The sequence below is a fragment of the Sebastes umbrosus genome, chromosome 18 (assembly GCF_015220745.1).
Source record: "Sebastes umbrosus isolate fSebUmb1 chromosome 18, fSebUmb1.pri, whole genome shotgun sequence".
NCBI lineage: Eukaryota > Metazoa > Chordata > Actinopteri > Perciformes > Sebastidae > Sebastes > Sebastes umbrosus.
In genome coordinates, this window is record NC_051286.1 from 14,580,747 (window position 1) to 14,604,393 (window position 23,647).

Here is a 23,647-nt window from a genome sequence, read left to right on the forward strand (position 1 = left end):
TCAGACTTTAAATGTATTTATAAAACTGCTTTCACTGGCTGAGTAGTACTCACCGTGACGATCAAGTGAACATATTTTCATATGTAAAGTATTTTTGTCCAAAACATTTGCACGGAAATATATAAAAACTGATATTTTGGGTTGCTGTGAATGCTTACACACCCCTGCGGAACATTTGTGCCACGAAAAAATAATCGGACGGACCTTAATTTTGGAAATATATGTACGACCAAAGAAATCCTTTCTTCCATTCTGATCGCCGTCATTCTACATTCTTCACACCACATTACATTATTCTGCGGCTTGGAGGTGTGTTCTTTTGTTTCAGTCGAGAAGAGTGTCCTTTTTTGTTGTGTGGAGTGGACACAGGCACTATTTAGGAGGAAAATCATTTGGCCTCATTGACGAAACTGGAACACGGCATCGCGGATAATTCGCACCGGAATCGTTGTGCATAGTCCTCATGTGGAAAAGTGCACTGGTGAGAAACAGCTTTTAATAAACAAAAATACTATAAAAACAAAACACAAACAAGCTCAACCCTTATGTCTTTATATTGGACACCCTACATGCTCACACACTTTAATAGGCTACTCTATCAAAAAGTAAGCACAACTACAAGCCAAGTATACCTATCTGTAGGCCTATAAGACAAGAATACTTCATTATACTCTTCTTAAGTATATCTCGATCAAAAGATTAAGTACAAGTAGGCCTATAAGCCAAGTATACTTAGACTTTTCTAGTATACTATATTTTTGTTAAGTATATCTTTGATAAGTACATAAAAAGTAAACTGAAAGCATACTCTCCTATTCTAAGTTCAAAAGAAGTTTACTAATAGCACACTTGAATAAACTTCTTTTTGGTAAGGGCACACATTCATATACACCAAATAATAACAAAAACGGGACTTTCATACAAAAGTACTGCATTCTTTTAATAATCTCCTGCACATACTGTACAGTGTACTTGGAGTGGAAAAAACGCTATCAATTCAACAAAGAGATTTTTGTTTATCCTGCAATAAATCAACTAGTCAGTGCCTTTGTTCCCATCCCATACTCATCATCAGTCATCATTTCTATGCTTTCTATAAATATCTTGTCTGTCTACATGATCTGTTTGAAAGTACCGCAAAACCTATGTGGTGCTTTCATATAATTCATCTCTGTGAAAACACACAGAATTGTTTTCTGTCTTTCACAAAGCTAATTCATCACGCCAACGATGCACTGCAGGCTGGATATTGTTACTCCGCTGTTCATACACAATTAGTTACATATCACACATGTAGCTGACACGCAGGGCATCGTGTAACCAAGTCATTATGTCACTGTGTAAACTGATACCGCCACCAACTCAGGTTTCTGGAAGTATTCATGGCTGTTTGCAGAGTCAACAAACACGATCATAACAGTTTGACGCTCATCCAACAGGCAGACTGCCATAAACAAAACTTTCCGGTAAGGGACACACTAGATTCGCTATAAACATCTTTCAGATAACATCTGAGTGGGAACCACCGATGCAAATTCTATATCAGACACAGAGAGACATGTAGACACTAGAAACGAGAGCAATAGAGATGTAGTGACCAGGGAAATTGAGTATTTGAATACGACAGAGCAATAGTTTTGATGTTGACCCGTCTGCCAGTAGTGGGTGATACCAGTTAACAATATTTAAAATTTAAAACAGTCCTCATTTGTTGTTCTTTCAAAGTCAAATCTTTCTAAATGTCACAGTTGGGAGGACATCAGTTTAAGTACCGGTGTGTAAAATAACAGTTCTTTTATTTACGCTGGCAGTGTGGCTCTGGTGATGTTGACCATGTTGGTCGGTCCATCACTTTGTTCCAGACTGAAATATAGTAGTGGCTAGAAGGGAACCCACAAACTGGGGAAACTTTCGCAAGATTGTTAAAGTTAATGACCCGGAATGGTTAATGTTAGGATAGGTAGTCTGGCAGCAAGTCTCATGAGAGTTTTTGCAAGGTTTTGCAGATCTCAGGTCAGATTTCACGATTTGCGAACATAAAAATATAATAAAGGCTTAAAATAATTGGATGGATTTCCATGCAATTTGGTATATTGACACATTGATATTAAATTCCCCCACAGGATGAAATGTAGGCATATAATGCTAATTAGCAAAATGTTAGCATGCTCATAAGCCAAAGAAGCATGTTGAACATAATAAACATTATTCTTGCGATGAAATTGGCATGTTAGCACGGTCACTGTGAGCGTGTTAGCACGGTCACTGAAAGCGTGTTAGCACGTCAGCACGGTCACTGGGACTGCGTCAGCACGGTCAATTTGAGCGCATCAGCATGGTCACTGTAACCGCTTCAGCATGGTCACTGTGAGCGCGTCAGCATGGTCACTGAGAGCGCATCAGCATGGTCACTGAGAGCGCATCAGCATGGTCACTGTGAGCGCGTCAGCAAGGTCACTGTGACCGCATCAGCACGGTCACTGTGAGCGCGTTAGCAAAGGTCACTGTGAGCGCGTTAGCACGGTCACTGTGAGCACGTTAGCAAAGGTCACTGTGAGCGCGTCAGCAATGTCACTGAGCGCGTCAGCACGGTCACTGTGAGCGCGTTAGCAAAGATCACTGTGAGCGCGTTAGCACGGTCACTGTGAGCGCGTTAGCAAGGTCACTGTGAGCGCGTCAGCACGGTCACTGTGAGCGCGTCAGCACGGTCACTATGAGCGCGTTAGCACGGTCACTGTGAGCTTGTTAGCACGGCCACTGTGAGCATGTAAGCAAGGTCATTGTGAGCGTGCATGTTGACTCGGGTGACCATATTTTCAAACCCTCAAACCGGGACTCTTAAGTGTACCGCACATGCATGCACCTGCGCACATGCTAATAAGCCCGCACCATAGGCGTTTTCATCAGGATGGCTAACTTGGCGCACCTGTGGCGCCTTTGAGCACAGGGCGGGATATGAGAGAAGGCATTATTATAGGTGGTGGGTGCATTAGAGGCTGTGGCGAGACTTATCACATTCACTACTTTCACCTCTTTTAATCACAGGGCTATCCACGTCATTAGTCATGATGCACTGACAGTTTGGGAATCTTGTACAGAGTTTCCCACAGAGGAAACTTATTGTTGTCTGGGACTACGGAAAAATTATTTTTCAACTTTAGTTTTGAACCCGAACAATCTCTATCACATGTTGCTCGCTACAGCCACAGGCTATGTGATTCACAATGTTTTTGCCTACTTGCCTGTTGATGCACAGAAGAAACTGTGTCGAATAATTAATCAAAATGACACGTTTGATGTGCACATAAGCACGGGGGGGTTCTGTGGTTCAACAATCTGATGCTGGTTGCGGATCTGCTGCGTAATACTGTGAGTAATTGTGGCTTGACAGTGCGCAACATCACTTTACTTAGAGACTGCAGCGGGGTGCGCTGTGCTGTCATGAACATTACATACCACATTATCTGTCTGTGTATCACTAATGTTGTTAGATAAAATACTTGCAATTAGGTTGTAGGTTCTAAGTATTATAAGGTAGCTTGCCCTCTGCCAGATCTTCTCTAAGTCTGGAACAGATACTTTGTGATTTTGAATGGTCTGATGGTATTCTGTAGCACAAAATATATTATCATTTTATTACCTATTATCATATCTTCTTTTTTATCCCAGAGAGACAGAGACAACAAGAGAGAAAGAGGTTGTTCTTCAGTCTCCAGAGACTGTTTGGCCATCTGCTGCAGCCCTTTACCATCTCATCTGTCTTGAATTAGACAGCAGTCACCACAATATAAATACCCACTTATCATCTCAGTAGTTATCCTCCCCTGATACAGGCCTGAGATGACAGAGACAATAGCGGACGCCCATTGCACCAAGTCCCCCTGGAGGCATGTCTCGACTCAGGGGCTGCATTTAGCTTTTATTACCCAAGGAGATGGATTGGCGGCTCCCCACCCTTATTTGGTGGTGCGGTGTGTGTATATGAGGGGCTGTGGTTGTAAAGTGAAGGCAGCCTGGCTCAGCCTGAGCGGAGCCAGGTAACTGAGGAGCCCTGCCACCAATTTTGAAAAAGCTGCTCTCAAAGAAACTATTTTCTTTTTTTGTAGATTGTTTAATTTTGTCATGATACAGTAACTTGCAGCCCTGCAGGTTTGGTTTTGGAAAAAAGGTGATAAGAGCATCTCTAAAGCAGCAGGGTAAGAGGGGTTAACCCAAATCAATTGGCAGGCATCTATGTTGGGATGAAATTATTATTATTGACCTTTAGTTGCAAAAGATTTTTCTTTTGTTTCTGTGACATTTTGCCTCCCAGTCTTTTGATTTCAATTATATAATTAGTTCAACTTACAAAGGCTCACAAACTAAAAAACTAGCTTTAACTTGATTAAGTTCTGTTGTTTTAGCAGAAGGCTAGTTGAATGTTTCTCTGTGACAAAGTACAGCAAAGTATGACTTCTGTTGTTAAAAGAGCCCACAGATGACAGTTACTGCAAATTTGACATGCTGTTTTCTAAAAAAAAAAGAACAAATTTTTATTGCATAATGATTTTTTGATATGGTAAAACAGATTCCAAAAAATCACTCAATTTTGACCAAATATGAAGTTATACTGGCATTATAGGGCTGCATTCACAACACACTAATTGTGATCTTTTCTGACTGTATGGTCTTTAATCCCATTGTTTGATACCATTTTTTCTGCAACACTATTCTGCAGGATGTTTTTATACACATGCAAATAAATTGTCACCTCCAAAACACAGGTAGGCCTATAGGTGTGTTTTGACCCGAGTCAGTTATGGTCCACAGAGCAGAGACTCCTCTGTGAAGGAAGTCATGCTCCCCGAGCCGCCCGTCAGCTGCAGCTGCACCAACGTGTTTTGACCTAACACCCCACTAAAGTGCTACACCTGACATGTGTGCCCTTTCAGAGCGGCAGGGCCTATTCTCTGTGGACGGGAAGTTCATTTCCTCAGAGGATGGAGCCACACCTATTGAATTTTTGAACGCCATATTATTATTTCCCCCTCAAATGAAGCCTATTTCTCTTCTTTGTACTTTTCTTTGCGGCATTAAAAAATAAGCTTTTTACACTAACTGAACTTTAGAATTTTTTTTCTGTATACTATAGTTGAAAGTTTAGTAGCCTATATCTCAAGGCATATATGCACCAATAAAAATTCAGGAGTACAGCTCTGTAGGTGTTGACAAGATTGATTGAGAGTGATTATTTCTCACAGTAAAAACGGATGTTGCTGACATTCGCAGTGCAGGAAGATGCACCTACCGTGACCTCTCTCCCTGACGCCAACTGTAAGACACACAAAGCTTTTAGAAGGTGATAATTGAACTGTCATCACTCTGTGATATATCTCCTGAGATTGTTCTGTGGATTTATAAACCAGGCGAATATTGTGAGCTCATTTTTGTCCTCATTTTCTTAGTTCATCAGCAGCACAAAAAAGATGTGAAACAACTGAACAAAGGAACGAGATTATGGACCTGATTGTATAACAATCTGATAAAACTGCAAATTTGCAGAAACAGAGACACAAGAGAAGCTGGTGTGTGGCTGCTCCAAAGTGGTTAAACCTTCGAAAAGTGATGCACTGTAATTCGTCAATTTGTATGTAATCCACGAAATCGTGAACCATAAGTATAAATTTTTACGAGGTCGGGTTTCGCCCAGGAGACCGATTTCCACACCTCATGTGACACCAGAAGTAAACGTTGTTTTATTTGTCACTTAACTTCTGTACTTAAATTACGCTACTTCCGGAGTTAGTTTAACCTAAACCACGATCTTTTCATAAACCTAACTATGTTTTGTTGCATAAACCTAACCAAGTCCATCTTTTCTTAAACCTAACTAAGTGTTTTTTGTCATGCAACTGCCGTACTTAATTTACGCCACTTCCAGTGTGATTTGAACAGAAACCATGTTTTTTTCCTAAACCTATATAAGTAGTTTTATTGCCTAAACCTAACTAAGTATTTTTTATTGCCTAAACCTAACCAAGTCTATATTTTCCTAAACCTAACTAAGTAGTTTTAGTCACATAACTTCTGTAGGCCTACCTAATTTACGCCACTTCCAGTGTTATTTTAACAGAAATCACAATCTTTTCCTAAACCTATAAGTAGTTTTATTGTCTAAACCTAACCAAGTATTTTTGTTGCCTAAACCTAACCAAGTCAATCTTTTCCTAAACTTAACTAAGTAGGCTGGTTTGGTTGCCTAAACCTAACCATGTTAGGTTTGTTTTTCCAGTGAAGACTGGAAGTTTATTTTTAAAATACTGTATGCATGTAACGAGCAGAAATCAACACATTCGCTATGTGTTGCTGGACATTCATAGGAAAACGCACAAAAAATGAGGAATAACTTTTCGTATCAACCGTTGTATGAGAATATGTTGCATTATTGCCCCCAAAAATACATTTGAGTCTTTCCTTGTTGGCATCATTGCATGCTTATAGTCAGACACCGAAGGATTAATCTGTGACGCTCCCAGGCAGAGAGGCAGAAGTAAACAAAAAGAGCCAGGGACTAGAGCTTCTCTGGTAGCTGAAGTTGAGGCGTGACCCTCGAGATAGGCACCGGGCTATCATGAGGGCGTCTCCCTCAGAGTGACTGGCCAGGAGAACAGAGAGGCCTTTGTCAGGGCTGTGTGCGAAAAAGTGCTGAGCCAAGCAGTCCTTCACCCTCCCTCACCCCTCCTCCCCTCCCTCACCCCATGTTTTTTTTCTCTCTTTCTCCCTGAAGACACACACACACACATGCTCATACACACACTTGTCTGTATTTACCAGCAGTCCCAGGGGACGGCGGCTTTCGCTTCAGCTGGTGGGAGGTTAAGGAGGGGAGTACAGAGCCTGTTTTGTGGTTAAAGCCTGGATATGTTAAGCATTGCATTCTGGGATATGCACATTTAAGCTTCACCATAACCTGGCCCTTTCTAACAGTCTGCAGTTAAATCGACTTTGAGAGGAATGTCATCCTGCCTGGCAAAATGTCTGGTCTGTTATCTGTTAACCATGATGAAGATTAAAATAACTTTGTGCACAACAAACTCTGTGTTTACTGGTCTGCTTGGGATTTTCACAGGGAATTTTTTGCCAAGAGCACACACACAAAAATATAAAAAAAAATCATCAGACATCTTTTTGAGTGAGTTTATTTACTGCTCGGGCAAAATAAAATTGTTTCACCTAAAATAGGACAACAAATTATTCTGAAATTAGAAATGAGAATGAAAACATGTCAGCGTCTCATTAGGTCCATGTATAATGTGGTGTTCTCTGAGGCGTTCTGGGAATACAAACAGTGCAGCATTATTCTTCAAACTTCCAAATGTAGTCGTTTTTCTCATGATGTCTCTAAGACAATTTGTTCTGTGCAAATAAAAAGCAGACAGCCTGTCTGTTTAAACATACGGTTACTCTCATTTACATTAACACACTGTTTGCAAAAGCCTAATTAAGTATGCTTTTTCTGTGTGAGCAATAAAAACTGAAAAAAAAGCTCCGATGGTGGGCTTTTGAAATGATCAACTATATAAATAAATAACAACTGATATCAGTTTGCCCTGCAGCACAACACACTGTAATGTGTTAATCGTTTTGGGGTTCAGGTCAGGACCTTTGGAAACATGAATTTTCTATTTTCCTGAGGCCGTGTGTTTCTGCACACCCTTATCTGACACACATACGTACATATATACACTCCTTTAACCTTCCTCGCTGCCCCTGTCTACACAAAGCAGCTGCCTGAGGGAGATCACTTCAGAGAGAGCTGGTGACAGAAACGTGAATCACAGTTTATGTAAGCTTGCACCTTTACCCCAGAGGAAAGAGCATGTAGAAAAAAAAGAAGATGGGCTGAGCCCCAACACTGCCTCCAGGGCTTATGAAATGCCTCTATTGTTCATGTTAAATGAGCTTTTTCGGGGCTTTCAGTGAGTTGGTGTTTAGTCATAGAACAGGTTTTTATTCAGTGACTTTTTGGGATTGTAGCCTATTGTGAGGTGATTAACATGACATGACTCAGTATGTAAATTAAAATGATCCCATGGATGGCAATGTCCACCACTTTGTTTCAGACTGAAATATAACTACTGGACGGATTGAGATGACACTTTATACAGACATTCATGGTCCCCAGAAGCTGAATCCTAATGACTTTGGTGAACCCCTGACTTTTCCTACAGAGCCACCAGCAGGCCTAGGTTTTCACTTATTCTGTGAAATATCAAGGCGTCAACCTCCAGGTCTGAAAAGTGAAGCCAATGTGGAAATGCCTTAAACTTGCATTCTTTCTAACAGCCAGTAGGGGGCGACTCCTCTGGTTGCATAAATAAGTCTGATTGTACATAAGTCTATAAGAGAATGAGCCTACTTCTCACTTGATTTATTACCTCAGTAAACATTGTAAACATGAGTTTATGGTCTCAATCACTAGTTTCAAGTCTTCTTCAATACAGCATGATGTTCATTTAGTAAATTATGGTCCCATATAGAGTAAAATAGACCATAAAGCAGGGTATGCTTTAGGGCGTGGCTACCTTGTGATTGGCAGGTCGCTACCACGGCGTTGTCCGGTCTGGAAGTTGTCCGTGTTCTCGTCTCACAACTTTAACCCCGTCACAGCGTGTTTTCAATTAAGGAAAGTTAATTATAACTTTTTTGGTCGCCTAGAAATGTCTTATTCAGCATTAGGTTGTACTTAGCTCCGCCCTCTCGTGTCACTTCTGGTTAAAAAAACAAAAACAAGATGGCAACAGCCAAAGTTCCCAACTCGAGGCTTCAAAACGGTATTCCACAAACCAATGTGTGACTTTACGGTGACTACGTCCACTTCTTATATACAGTATGAAAATATCTCAACATCTACCACATGGATTTGCACAAAATCATTCTACAGACATTCGTGGTTCCCAGAGGATGAATGCTACTGACTTTGGTGATCCCCTGGCTTTTCCTCCAGTGCCACTATGGGGTTGGCATTTGTCGTTTTGACTGAAATGTCTAAATGATTAGATGATAACCATAAAATCTGGCACAGACATTCATAGCTACTCCCTCAGGATGAATTTGAATAAGTTGTGAACTCTTGACATTTTGTCTAGCGCCATCATCAGGTCGAAATTTCAATTATTTGGTGATGACACTTCCTTCACCCTCAGCTGTTGTTTGTATTTCTAATCTAAGATGTTAGCAATTCGCTCAAAGCGTAGGCACGTGCGGCCTCACAGAGCCTCTAGCATGGCTGTAGTCTCTAAAGTCTTGATACTGGATGTCTATTTAACTATTCAAATCAATTTCTCTTGCTTCATTGATTATGTTTACATCTGGTTTTGATCATTTGGAATATGACGTTTATTGGAAGATTGATTATTCAGCTCCCTGAATTCATGATGATAACAGCATCCAGGTTTCTGAGTGTGTGTGTTGCTGCAGGCGTGTCTTCGACTCTTTCACACCCAACAAATCTGTCATTTCTGAATCAACTGAGTCAAGAATAGAGTATGAAGTCACTTTAGTTTCTGGCTGCCTGGACTGAACTTACCATAGTGGTGGATTCATTTCTCCATCTGATCATTTAGTAATGGAAGAGATGAGAGCGACAAAAAAAAAAAATCCTTTTGCATTACCACTATCAGCATTTAGACCATCATTACATTGTTATCAGAAACCTGGATAAGCTATTTACAAGGCATAGTATCCCGGTTTCTATCGGAGTACTAGAAACTATGATGTGATGTTTACATGTGCAAACACAACACCAGTCCAGGATCTTTTTCTCCAGCCACATTTCCCCATTATTATTGTGGTTTTAAAATGAATGGGTAGGCTAGTCAAAGACCAGTCAAAACCAGTAATGGGAACCAGCAGCAAAAAGAGCTGCAGTTCTTCCAAATAACAACCAGTTTATGTGGACTGTAAATAGATTAAAAGAGGATTAGCGATGTGGTTTTCTTGCTGTTATTTATAGTAAAACTGTGTGTGTGCTTAAAAAAAACCATCTTTTCAGTTTTGTGTTTAGTAAAAGAAATGAAGCACAAGCCATTTTCAATTGTCCATAAAGTTTTAATGAAAAAAAAAACAGCAATGTACCCATTTAACAACAGAAGAAATTAAGAGAAATTGTAAGATTTTCGAGAGCCAAGCTCTTATGTACAGCATATTGCACTAGAAAAAGAACCAACATCCCCCGTCCTCCTCCTCCGTTCCCTCCATCGCTTCATTTCCTGCGCCGTTTGAAAACTGTGCAGTAGACACAGAGCAGTCCCAAAGATAACACAGCCAGTGCTTTAACAAAAACTGCTACATCTGGACTGGGTCTCGCTTCATTAGGACACGTGAATGTGAAATCCTTGAGACCACTCTGAACGTAAAGAAAGAAATGTGAAGACAATACAAACTCCCCGCGCGCGCAGCGCCAGGAGTCTGAAATAAGTTCCACTGTTCAGTTCATGTATTAAAAGAGATATCGTGGTTTTCACTCCATTAAATTACATTCAAACCCTTAAGATACAGATTTTTTCCAGGAATGTTGGACATGCATTTTTACTCCATTTACATATATTGAAAAAAGCCCTTGAACTGAGAGTGACACAGCAGACTTGGCAAATATCCAAAATTTAAAAAAAATGCCACAACATTGAAAAAAACGCAATCATAGAAAAGCAAAAAAAGTCGTGTTGTTGTAGATCTTTCTTCGTCTTATTACAAAAAGATGTGGAAAAATTTCTTGCTAAAAATGTTTTTATAAAGATAGCAACGATAGCTGTGTCAAATTCATGTCAAATGTATAAAAAAAACACCAAATCACAGCACTTGACAGTTAAGATGCACTCTTTCTTGGATATTCAAAAAAACTGATCGAAGAAATTTGATATTAAAGACACTGAAGGTTGAACGGATAACAAATGTTTCACTTGAGTTGCAACAGTGGTTGGTAACGACAGGCTCAGATCAACGCCGCGCCGACTGGCCGGCTGTTCAACCCGTTTCACGTACAAATAATACTGGGCACCATGGTGGCTCATTCCTCCGTCAAATGTAAACCCACAGCCCTACTAGATTGTAGATAATAAAGCACAAAAAAAACCCAGGCGAGCTGGGCCGATCCAGCATATTACAGATCTTAAAGAGTTTCTAGAAGGGGAAGTTCAGCACAGGAGTAGAAAGAGAGGCGCAAAATACAGTATACAGGTAAAAAAATGTTGTTTTTTTTACAGTGCACATTGATTGCAAACAGTCGTTTCTGATATTAAGAAGGTTCTGCGTGGTGAAACTCGCCGTTCGTGTTGAGAGATATCAAAGGTTGAGCCTGTGCCTCGTGAAACAGAATTTTTTTTTTTTTTGTATCAAGGCACAACGAACACGCCGTACTGTTTGTGCCAAACTCTATCGTATCAGAGCATGTTGTTCTCTCGCGGAGCCCGAGCGAAACGAGAGCAGTGACCAGTGACTTTTGGGTAATCATGCCAAATGTTGATGATGATGATGTGGCAGGTCTGTTACTCACAAGGCACATTTTGTACATTTGATTGTCTGTTGTTCACGTGATTTGTAAAAGACTCACATCAGTTTGTGTGAGGAACGCACACGAGGCACATGGCTTTAGTCCAACCTCCCCACACACAGGCATCAAACACACAACTGAATGCGCATCGGCAAACGAGAAGAAAAAAGGACTGTACACACTGAGATAGCATCTATACAGTAGCACTGAGCAAATATACACAAAATAAATTAGAATAAATTATCTGAAAGAAAGCAAAAAACAAAAATGAAACTTGTTCTCGATAAGGACAGGGAGTAGTTAAAGGTTTTCGGTGACGGAGGGCGAAGCTTTGGACTGGAGACCAGAGAGTGCGTCACGTCTATCTGAAATGGCTCAGCGTTCAGTGTTTGCAGGAAACAAACTTTTGGTTCAGCGTTTGTCGTTACAGAAAAAAACTATCTGTAACTCACTTGTTGATGTTGAGTTTGAAAAACATAAAATAAAACGTCTTTGCTTGTGCAGCGTCGTCTACGCTGCAAAGGCAAATTCATTTTCAAATATAATAAGCGTCAGGTAATTAACATGGCTCTTAACTACTCCCTGAAGAAAACATAAAGTAGGAAAAAAAATAACCCATCAGTGTCTTCAAAAGTTCATATCATGAATCTACAACAGACTGAAATAATACATCAAATGAGGAATTTTTAACATCTTATTTAAAGTCTTTAAAGACTTCTTCCTTGATAAACCTTACGTTGAGAAACAGTGGCTGTGTCGTTGCAAAATGCTAACGTAGCAGGTGTCACGTAAAGGGTGTATAAAACTTCTCCTGTACCCAAATGTGTCCGTGTGTCAGTAAAAATGTGTTTTTTTGAACTGTACAGAAGCTGAATATACCACTGGCAGTTTGGTGAAAAAAGCACTTGAATGAATAGGTTGATACGTACACGTATCAGCACGTCGGGATTGAATCAGTGCTCGAGACATTTACACCTGGAGTGAAATAAAATAAAAATGCATCTCTGTAACTTTAACCTAAAAATGTTTCTGTAACAAAGAGGTGTATATCATTGAGGACATATTTTTGGGAAACGTCCTTCTATGGATGATTGCAAATGCAACAGATCCCTAAGATTTTACTTCCTTCCACTGGCTCGAATATTGCTCGCCCATCAAAAACGCTGATAAATGTCATCTCTCCCACACGATGCAGCACAGGGCAAAATTGCGATTGTCAATCCAGCCAGTGAAAGCAAACAGTGAAAAGCTTTAGAACATGATGAAATTGATCCAAAGACTTTCAGCTGTGTGATTGTTTTTCCAGTTCCCTGATCGTGATCCCACAAAGGAGATTTTGTTTGTGCTTATTTGGTTTCAAAATGACTGCAGATTTTGGAAACAGTAAGCACACACTCCTACATACGCATGATCACAAATTCAAAGAGTAATTATGTCAGGTATTGAAGTCAAATATCTTCAGTACACCTACATTCAAGTATTTCTCCTTTTAAATCAACAGGATCTGAATCTACAGTGGGTCTTAAACATGAGTGGTACTGGAGATGGAGAGGCTGATGGATGAGACAGGCTGATATAACGTCCCTACGTCTACAGTGGAAGCTGGTAAAACGTCACGAAACGTCGTAAAACGACGTCACGGACAACCATTTTTCAAATTAGCCAGTGTGGAACAGTAAAGGATAAGTACAGGGCTTATTGTTTGTGTGAGAATAAATTAGAAATGTGCCTCGAGTCCTCAAGGTTTTTCAGTAACTTCAGCACAGAAATGTCCACGTCCACAGTTTGTCGCCAAAAAAAAGCGGCCTAATCGTAAAAATTAATCTCTTTTTTTTATGATTTCCTTGATGCAAAAGTACTGTGGCAGGAGAGAATAAGGCATTCCCTGGACTGATGGAGGTCCTTCAAGACTTGAAATACCAAATAAAAAGAGTACTGTACAAAATAGGTAATCTTACAAATATTTCGAAAATATCTCTTCAAACGCAATGGCTTCTTCTCGGAGAGGCGAAAAAAACAACCAAAAAAATTAAGAAAAAATTGTAATCGAGTCTCCGTCCAGCGGTGACCAGTGTTTTCTTCATCTCATCTTCAACTATAAAACAAAAAATTCCAAACCCGTGTTCCATCTTACAGTGCCATCTCTTAAAAAGTCTGGTCCCTTGACCCTGTCGGGGCGGGGGAACAAGGGGCTGAGGGGAAAGGCGAGCAGGAAGCCCTCTTCATCTCTGCTCTGCTCCTCTCAGGCGGGGGAACAGAGCCTCTCTGGGAAACAGAAAGCCAAACAGGGCCATCGTAAGGCGCATCCAGGCAGGCAGGTTTTGTCTCTGATGCCTCTGGAACTGCGAGGAGACAGAAAGATAAAACACAAATTAGATTATTCACATCGGGGAGGGCGTGTTAAATCACTATCAGACTTTCATCATTTCAGTAACCGCCGCAGATTTCATCAGGCTTTTGAGGTGAAGCCTCGTGAACTGTGGTAAACCCTGTGAGCTCAAGACCATGTGACCGAGTAGACTGGATGTTTCCACAACATTAGCTTGTGTGTCTAGCAAACATGTCTGTCACACGCACATCCTGCAGAACATACAGTATCAGGTGCTCTTAGGGACTCTCGTTCCCAGACTTAATTTGTTTGATGATAGGATGAAAATGACCGGACTAACAACTTGTAAAACGACCCCCGGGAGCTGCCACTCGTCGTCGGAACATCACTCCTCCCTCGAGTTATATTAAATGTGTTGACTTCTAAACAAGAACCTCAAAAAGTGAAATGCTTTCAGAGAACGCGCCGTCTATTTCATCACAGCTCTCTTGTTATATGAATAATTATCAAAACAAAAGCCGACGGAAAATGAATCTGCTCCCTCCTATGGAGCTGCCTTCTCCCCAGCTCTGTCATTTTCTATCGGGGGGCTGTGGACTACAGACAGATGAAGGGGTTCCTGCTGCAGCCTGCGATCTCCTCTCTCCCCCCATCCTCCTCGTCTCTGATCCTGCACAGCCCCCACCGGCTTTCTCAACAGCCGGGCTCAGATATTGCAGCCTGTTGCATAAGCATTCTTGTTACGATCTCTCTCTCTCTCTCTCTCTCCATCAAGGTCCCTACCAGCCTAGCAATCAGAGTCCGCCACAGGCTATTTGATGCAAAACTGGCAGACTGAACTGAATTGAACCAGCACCGCTAAATGCAACCCTAATTGTCCTTAATTGCCTTAATTCTACACTGCTGAGCTTATTTAAACAGTACCCTGGTTTATTCCACGTGAGGCTCCTCTTTCTGCTGTCATTTCACATGAGTAGTAGAGAATGACGTGTATTTTCTTTGCTCGTTTTTAGGTTAATGCGCCCCTTAAGAAAACTGACACAACATGCATGTTTTTGCACTCAATGTTGAACTTTTTTCCCCTGAAATTTCCCTGACAGTATTAGCATTTTATTGTCCAAAAAACTCAACGTTTAAGTAACTCAAACCACAAATACAATCTGCTTCACATCAACAACAAAAAAAACCACACATTAGCACACACCGGCAACTTCTGCTCGGATAGGCGAGTGAAAAAAAAAGTCTAACAATAGCAGCAGACACAATGCAGAAGGAGTGATATCAAAAAGGATCATTTGTGATTATTCTCCCTTTGGAATATTCCTACAGTATCAGATCCTGCAGGATAAAATAAAAAAACTCGAGTGCAGACAGCAGACAAAAAAGATAATTTTCTCTCTTATCTCTCTGTCACAGAGTTACAAACCAAAACACACACAAAGACACACACACTGAGGCAGTCAGCGGGACAACTGAGGTATTGTGGGTAGCCGTGAGTCAGACTCTATTTTTAGACGGCGTATAAACAGCCGGCCAAGTCTACCCAGACACAGACGTGCTGCTCACTCCTGTTCGTGACAGTCACGTCGATCTCACCTGCTCTTTGTCAATCTTAAGTCAAAATTTCTCACGCCATATATCACTTTCTTTCCGTTCTTTCTCTCGCTCTCTATTTCTGTCTTTCTCTACTCTCTCCTTCTCGGTTAACCACACAGTTAAGTACTTTATGAAACTTATCAACCACACCTTGTTGTCCCACAGACCCCATGGCTAAACGGTCACAACCGCAGATAAGAAACACAATGCCACTCCCAGTAAATTTGTACTTATTAACTAAGTTCAGAGTCATGTGACTCGTGTGGACTCTCAGTCAGACCAGTGGTTGCTTTACAAACACTGATAAAAAACAAGTAACCCCCTGGACCTGTTATCAAACACACTGTGACCTCGCCAAAGGAGACAACAGAAACATGCGAGAGCAGATTGGGGGTGTTGTCATCTGTAAGATTGTGACACAATGCCTGCCATGTTCCCGTGTGGATTTTATTTCTTGATATGCACGCAATTAATTACATATCACGAGCTACACAAGGTGCGTGTGCTGAGCTATTCCCACGGGAGCTTTGCAAACAGTGAGCCTTTACACGCTCAATTACCTTCATCATCAAGTCCCAAATTGTTTCATGCTTCGTGAGGTATGTTCAGCATAAAGAAGTCTACTCAAGACGCATGTACCGATCTGATGGTTGACGTTATCTTTTAAACTATAGAGCGCTGGCAAAGGGATAAAGGGTCAGAAGTGGATGTCATTTAATCTGCTCTTTTTAAAACAGATGACGGAATGGATTTCACTCGTTTGTTTTATTTCCTTCTGTCTTTGTAGACCAAGAAACATATTTCTAATAATCCCATTGACTTCAATGCCATTAGAGATTTTCCGATACCATTTTTTCCTTCCTGATACCGATTCCGATACCTAAACTTGTGGTATCGGCTGATACTGAGTACCGATCTGATACCAGCGTGAGGAAAAAAACATGTAGTTATAATTATAATTATTATTATTATTTAACAGCTGTTTACTACTGACCAGCTATGGATGTGATTTCTATCTTTGTTTTATGGCCTGGCTCAGGTTAAGCCCTGTGTAAAACATAAACAAATAGATACAGTGAATGAATGCTATAGAACTTTCTTTTATTATTCAGTTTTACTTGTGAAATATTGCCAAATGTCTGACATTTTCCTTGCTCCGACTACCGTTACACTCTCCACTAGCACCGCACTGTTGTTGTTCTATCGTCACGTGACAAACTACATGCAATCAGTTCTTCTTCGCTGCTCTAAAACAGTAGTTGCCAGTGGCAGCCATCAGGGCAACAGCACAGTGAAGGCTACTGTTTTGGAGCGTCGAAGTAAAATTGATTTTTTTCTGGGTTAATAAATAATGGTATCAGATCGGTGTATAGACTGGCGTACTCGCCGATACCCGATGCCGAATTTTGGGCAGTATTGGACGCATTTCCGATACTGGTATCGGTATCGGAAAAACTCTAAATGACATGGTATCAGTGTAGTCTATAACCCTCTGCTCAGGCTGAGGTACTGTTTTAGTAGTTTAAAAGACAAACATGACCTTGACCAAAGGGCCAAACTAAAAGTCAATATTTAGATATTGACCGGGACAAAGTGTGTTTGTATGTCCGTTTCATGTCACACCAACTGTGACACTGGCTGAATACATATTAGTTTTGTAGTTTTCATATCCTGTATGAAGTCACAATATCGTGCTGTATTAGTGATTTAGGATTTTTTCCTTCAGTGTGGCCAAGAAAGTGGTTGAATCACTGCACAGTCTATTTTTATCCAGTGTGGGTTGTGGCCAATCCAGCTGGCAAAATGTTCTGCCCCCTTTCTTCCCGAGAGTGAGCCACAAATTGGCACAAGGTAGCCTTGACTTGTGTCTCTAATCAAGTAAAAGCTGACACGCATGAATAGTTCACATGTGACATGCAAAACTTTTTGTCTCCGTCCCATGCTGCTGACACAGGCATACTGTATGTTTAACAGGCTAATAGAGCATTTACAGTACTTAAGTAATATCCATTTCTTCTTTGAGGCAATGTTAGTCCACTTGTGTTCATATTGTTTACACTTTGACACGTGCTTAGAAGTGCATACAGACTCAGCGGCTGCTCGTTTGAAGTGTGTGGGGGGGGGGCACTTAAGGATCCACTTTGCTGCTTGGGAGTGAGGCTTACCAGTTCAACGTGATCCTGATGGAACTTGTCTCCGATCTCCCGAAGTTTCCGACCGATTTGCGCCTCGACGCTCACCCCTGCCTGCTCCTCAGGCCTCTCTGCCATCCTGTCATCTTCCTCCCCTCTGCCCTCTTCCTCCTCCTCCTCTTCAATCTGCCTCTCTCCCCGGTCCTCCATGGGCTCAAACTGAGCGGGAAAATGTGAGCGTAATCCAGCGTTGCCTAAAAGGGAAACATCAAGCTTCTTAAAAACTTGTGTTGTTGTTGGATCTCTACAACACCAGAGAGGCCGTTGTCAGTGTCTGTGCCAAGATGAATATAAAAAGGCTGAGAGACATTACTGATATCAGTTCAGTGAAACCACTTATGTTTTCCTTTTTGACTTAAAACTAGACAGTGAAAAACCTCAGAAAACACTCTAAAGATCTCTAGACAGTCTAAAGATACGCCCTAGTATCTTGATTACTATTAATGGCCTCAAACACAGCTGTGTCTGACCAGCTAAGTCAAATAAACAGTAGCTACTTTACATTATATTGCTTTCTGAAACACAAACAGGTTTTATCAGATCGTGTCAGATGAGCAAATTACAAGGTAGGCACTCAAAGTACAACTGAAGAATCCACAAACAACAAAGAGGGAGAGTGTTGGTAGATGGAAAACTCCTTATTAAATCAACAACAGCCTCGGTGAACTGCTACCTTTCTGTCGTGTCACCGAGTTCACTCATCGCCTCTAGCATGCGCTTCTGCAGTCATGCCACTTGGAAAAACATATTTTTTTTATGTCATCATGTGTGCAGAATAGCCTGCTATTCTGCCTCACAGAGGACCATAATACCTCTAAAGAAACTGAGCGTCCTGGACTTTGTTTGGGAGAAGACATGGCAGCGAGCCGAGTGCATGACACCCATTAGTGGGTAGATTACAATGAATGACAAGGTAATAACAGTCAGTGGTTTTTTATGTATTGGTGACTTTAAACCCGGAACAATGCGCACCTCTCACACACTGACACCGAGTCAACAAACAAAACAACATTCTATGTCAACGTTCGTTCAATTCAATTAGGGTGATGTCACACTGATTTGATTAGAGATGGGAATGCAATATTGGATTAAAAGTGAGGGACCCATTAGTGTAGGTATGTGCCTTTATGTATGTATGAAATAAGTGTTGTCTGTTTTCATGACATGTTCATTTAAAATCCAAAAAAAGAAACGGGCTGGAATGTCTTAATTTATCAGATTTAGGTTATATAAGTATTCGTAAAGATAATTAAAAATCGACACAGTAAACAAGCTGTTTCTTAGAATGTTTCTCAAGTTCTTAGCAAGCGTATAATAAGACATGGGGTTCTCCCAGCTACAAGGAAAATTGATATCTAAGCGTGTCTGTTTTGCAGTAGTAATTCAAAATTTAATTCAGTTTGTCTGATAGTCCAAGAACAAAGAAAGCAGCCGCCTCCCGTTCTCATCCTATCTGACACTCCTCAAATCAGATTGACAGTTTTAATCACTCAGGTCTATTAGGACAGGATGAAAGGATAAAAGGAATGACTAATAATGTAAGGTTGCACTAGAACATTCGATGCATCATCCCACATCACTTTCAGCCGGCTCACATGATCTCGCCTCCTCCTTACCGTGAAAGGGTATGCGAGGCTGCCAGTGCAAACTGCAGGGCAGCGTGTTGACGCAGATGCTGTTGTTGTTGTGGCTGTTGTGCGACGTGGGCACTGCGGCGGTGACGGCAGCGAGGGCCTGTCCGGCCACGATCTGTGTGGCGCGGTCTTCGTATTTGACGTCCCTAAAAGGCGTTCCCCAGACGTGCGAGATGGGCCGTGACATGTCCTCCTCCTCATCGTCCATCCGACGCCTCAGCGGTAAACTCCCTGGAGAGAGGAAAGGGGGACACGAGACGGAAAACTTTAGAATGACACGACAAGTATGTGTGTTAAACCATATTTGTGGGACTTGTGTTTATGATCTTTAGCTGGCAGGTAATTTGGGTGTGATTTGTTTAAAAAAACGTGCCAAATATCATCCTGTTATCAGTGGAAACTTTGCCCTCTGACAGATAGAAAATCATCTCACCCTGTCTGCATTAAATGAAAATAAATCATTAGTCATTAATGCCCAGTAAGAGGCTAATGTGTGAGGTAATACTGAAAACAAACAAGCACGGATGGATAGACTCGAAGGCACAGATGGACCTGCCAATGTAAACATACAAGATGTAGCTACGGCGATCATCTCTTATGATAAAGTGACGAGTAGCAACAGGAGCCAAACGTATGGAAACACCCTATGTAGGGGGTAAACAGTGAGCAGCTAGAAATGCTACGCCAAATCTGCCACCCTCCCACAACAGAAGTGTTCCTGCCAAATTGTAATTGAGTGCCAAAAGATCCAACGAAGAGGCTATTTTCCACCTTAATCTGGAACAGTGTTGCCACAGAGCAGAGTCGGGAGATTAGCTTCCTCCTGCACTATTCTACAGCCCAACATTAACACCTATGCTCGTTGTTCCCTCTCTATCTCTCAACCACACAATCACTGGATAGCTGCCTGTCTATAAACACCAACACACACATGCAGCAGCGGGTGGTGTGTGAGTGAAACCTCAGTGAAACCAAAGTCCTGGCTAGACTGTCATGTGCTGCATGCAGCAGCCGTTTCATGAGGGAGATAACGAGTTTCACTCCATTCTGCCTGCCGAACGCAAACACTCTTCTTCCTCCTTGGCCACATGCCACAATCTGAACTAGTGTTTCATCTTTTTTGTCAAGGGTGAGTGTATTTTTCCTTTTGTTGTGTGAGTGGGAGACAAATGGGTTGGGTTTGACTGGCAAATGCAAAAGTCGAAACTGGAAACTGGAAACTGGATTTGTGTTTACTGAGCGACACTTTGTGAAAGTGTCCATGTGCATGATGTCATATCATAGGGAGCCAAATGAGGAAACTACATTATAAACAACCTTGGAAAAACACTGTCTAACTATCCAGGCCTCATTATTATAACGCAAGTCTCTGAATATGGAGCTTTTTGGTAAACAAAAAAAATAATTGACCCACACATCCTCTGGCCTCCATTATTCCCAGGGCATTAAATAGTGAAACTGCACACTAATTAGTTTTGCATTACAGAAACTCAAAACAACCCTCATCTGCATTAACTTCTCCTCCAGGCCAGTTAAGTAGTACATTAATTAATGCTATGCAAGCAGTAGCCTAAGACCCTCTCTCTGCAGCTGTACCACAAGTTTCACTTAGATCAACCGTGCACTTGTGTGTCATTGGCAAGACGAGCCCTGTCTTGAATTTCCACTGGCAGTCAACAGAGGACTGGCAAGATTACTATAGTGTCAGACACATAAAAAAAACAAACATAGACAGGGAGACACACAGAAAGACATCACACACACACATACACACTGATATACACACACAGTGCCCGGGGGCAGCAGGGAGGCCTGGCAGCCACCACAGTGCTGGTCAGAGGCTCAAAGCTGCAGCAGAAAGTGGCTCCCTCTGCTGCACCATCTGTGCACCGGGCTCTCCTCCATGCACAACCATGGATGGGTGGGGGTGCACTCAAGGTGAGCTCTGCTGCTATTTATCCTACTGTATACTGATCATTATCAGTGTGCTAGTGACAAGGTGCCGATAAAGTCATTAACTTTCCTTATAACTGGAAAGAGCCAGTTAAAGTGCTCATGTCATCAACTTTAGCCGTTTACAGCGATTAAAAAGTTGCACCTAATAGATTCTGTGCTGCAGAGGAATGGTAATCAAGCAGTGTCCCTAAACTGCTACTGCTCTTTAAAGGAACAGTGTGTAACATTTAAGGGCAGGGGTCAGCAACCTTTACTATCAAAAGAGCCATTTTAGGCAAATAAAATAAAAAAAAATATGTCTGGAGCCGCAAAACATTTGATCATTGTGATGAAGGTAACACAGTTTATAGTCTAAGTATATAGTATCTAAGTCTAATGCAGTGTTGTATTTGTATGATGGATGTTTTTTGTTGTTGTTGTTGATGTAAGTTACCACTGAGATGCAAAAGTATTCTCTACACAGTTGTTAAAAAAAAAAAAAAAAAAGTTAAGATTTTCATCCTTTAAAATCTTGAGGCTCCGGAGGACCACCGGGGAATGTGCTGCATCTTTATCCGCGTTAGGAGCACAATTCCCGGGGAGAGCTCACCGCGGAAACACGCGGAGGAGCCTGAACAGTTCATTACTTAGAGACATAACATTCCACATAACTGGCAACCACTACTGTATATCTAGTGAAGAAACAGTATGCTGCTAACACGTGGTGCAAAAACACAAATTGTGGATTAAAACTTATTTAATCATCTTTTTTAAAGAAGATAAAAGTTTAGCTATAACTATTTAAACAAACTAGCTACGGTAAAATTTAAAAAAACGTGTTATAACAGTGTTACTCGCATTATCCCACTTTGACACTTTCTCCTCCACTTCAACTCTTCACCAAAACAAACAAGATAACGGAGCAGATATGTTAAAGAGCCGATTGGTGAAATATAAAAAGAGGACAAGTTATTTTTACTGTACTATTTTACTTAAACAACGCCTATTGGCTGTAATATTGTTAATTAATGACAAAAAAACTACATCCCAACGGTTAATGTTTCCCACAGACCTGGCAACATCAGCCGGGACGATGAGAATTCCACGCGCGAGAGAGCGGTTGATGGATAGAACGCTTCGTCAGTTACTCACTTCGTCCGTTAAAGGTTCAAACAAGAGAAGAATAAGCCTCGCTGGTGTGAAGAACGGGGGCAGAAATACACCTATAACGCTAAATTCTCCCTGCCAGCGCTCCGGTAAGTCTCTGCCCGTCTCTACCCGTCTCTGCCCGGGCATGCCCGCACATTTGTTGACAAACTCCCACCAACAGGCGAAGCGCGCGACGGTACGGTTGTAGTAGAACGTTCTCTCGCTTTTAAATGTTTGAATAAACAGACGTTACACTCACCGCCAGCAAACGTTCTATCCGTTGTGATCGGCGGTATCTTGACAACTCTCCGTTAACCTCGTGTTGCTACAGGACGGACTGTGTGTTGATGATGGCTTGTATGTATCCCCTCTTCTTTGCATTACACTCACTCACTCAGACATGATTGCTGACTAGAGAGAGAGGGGTTGTTTTTTTTCTCCCTGTGTAAAAAAGAGGTCCGCCCCAGATGACAGAAGGGAACCGCCCCTTCTTCTTATAATAATAATGTGAAAGGAACAGAGTCAGCTACACTCAGTGTTATGCAAATACTACACACTGAAAGGATATTAAATGCAGTTATTGCTTTAAAAATAGTATTTTTAAAGCAAATGGTCAGTGGTGAAGGAAGTATTCAGTTCATTTGCTTGAGTACAAGTAGAATACCAGACTGTAAAAATACTCATTGCACTGAAAATCAGTCAATGATGCACTTATTGACTGTTTTATGGTGTTTTTGTAAATCCCTTTTTAAGGCAAGATTATAGTATATATATACTTGTATATATATACTATATACTGCCCATTAAAATGTCAAATAATTAATTACATTGTAATTTAGTCAATTTATTCATAGATTAATACAAACAAATGTATTAATGTTTTTTTTGTATAATTACTTATTAATCACTATTTACGTGACTCATGTAGTCCTCCATATATGTTAGGCTACTCAATCCAGAAATATGACCCTTGTGAGACTCATACTATTATTTGTTTTACTTATAATGTGTAAGTAGCATTTCACTTTTATAGTTGATCAAGGTGGCACTATATTGTTATATTATTATATAGTATTTTATATAGGGGTATTTTAATCTATATATCTCATATAAGCACATCTTGTGTTTTATATGCAAAATTGTAATGTGTAGTAGCCTAACTATAGCTGTCAAATAAATAAGTATCAAATGGAAGTACACAAGTACCTCAATTTTGTACTTACTAAGCTATACGACCCCACCACTGCAAATGCGTTGATGCCATCTTTTGCCAAATTAATCC

The 23,647-nt window shown here is 41.0% G+C and overlaps 1 protein-coding gene and 1 long non-coding RNA gene across 5 annotated transcripts in view; one reads left to right on the forward strand and one right to left on the reverse strand.

Annotated features, from left to right (window-relative positions):
* Positions 1-10,068: 10,068 nt before the first annotated feature.
* On the reverse strand, positions 10,069-23,058 carry bmf2 (BCL2 modifying factor 2). 3 transcript variants are annotated; one of them, XM_037751681.1, is made up of 4 exons: positions 22,625-23,058; positions 19,264-19,512; positions 17,621-17,841; positions 10,069-13,872 (listed from the first exon to the last, which is right to left on the reverse strand). In XM_037751681.1, the coding sequence occupies exons 2-4, from the start codon at positions 19,487-19,489 to the stop codon at positions 13,753-13,755; spliced, it is 567 nt and encodes a 188-aa protein (XP_037607609.1). In that variant the 5' UTR covers positions 19,490-19,512; positions 22,625-23,058; the 3' UTR covers positions 10,069-13,752. The 3 variants fall into 3 exon arrangements, with proteins under 3 accessions (XP_037607609.1, XP_037607608.1, XP_037607610.1); XM_037751680.1 differs by lacking the exon at positions 22,625-23,058 and adding an exon at positions 22,289-22,597; XM_037751682.1 differs by lacking the exon at positions 22,625-23,058 and adding an exon at positions 22,369-22,596.
* Positions 22,633-23,647, forward strand: part of LOC119477557 — a 31,252-nt gene continuing 30,237 nt past the window's right edge. Inside the window, exon 1 of one of the 2 annotated variants that reach the window (XR_005204255.1) lies at positions 22,633-22,722. This is a non-coding gene — a long non-coding RNA (uncharacterized LOC119477557). The remainder of the gene's footprint in view (positions 22,723-23,647) is intronic. The other variant, XR_005204254.1, reaches the window with a different exon arrangement.

What these genes read in the sequence shown, in the direction of transcription:
- bmf2 (XM_037751680.1), bottom strand. An exon ending in GCCTCGCATACCCTTTCACG is followed by an intron (nt 17,842 to 19,263) that starts GTAAGGAGGAGG and finishes TTTCCCTTTTAG; the next exon opens with GCAACGCTGGATTACGCTCA. An exon ending in ATCAGGATCACGTTGAACTG is followed by an intron (nt 13,873 to 17,620) that starts GTAAGCCTCACT and finishes GTCTCCTCGCAG; the next exon opens with TTCCAGAGGCATCAGAGACA.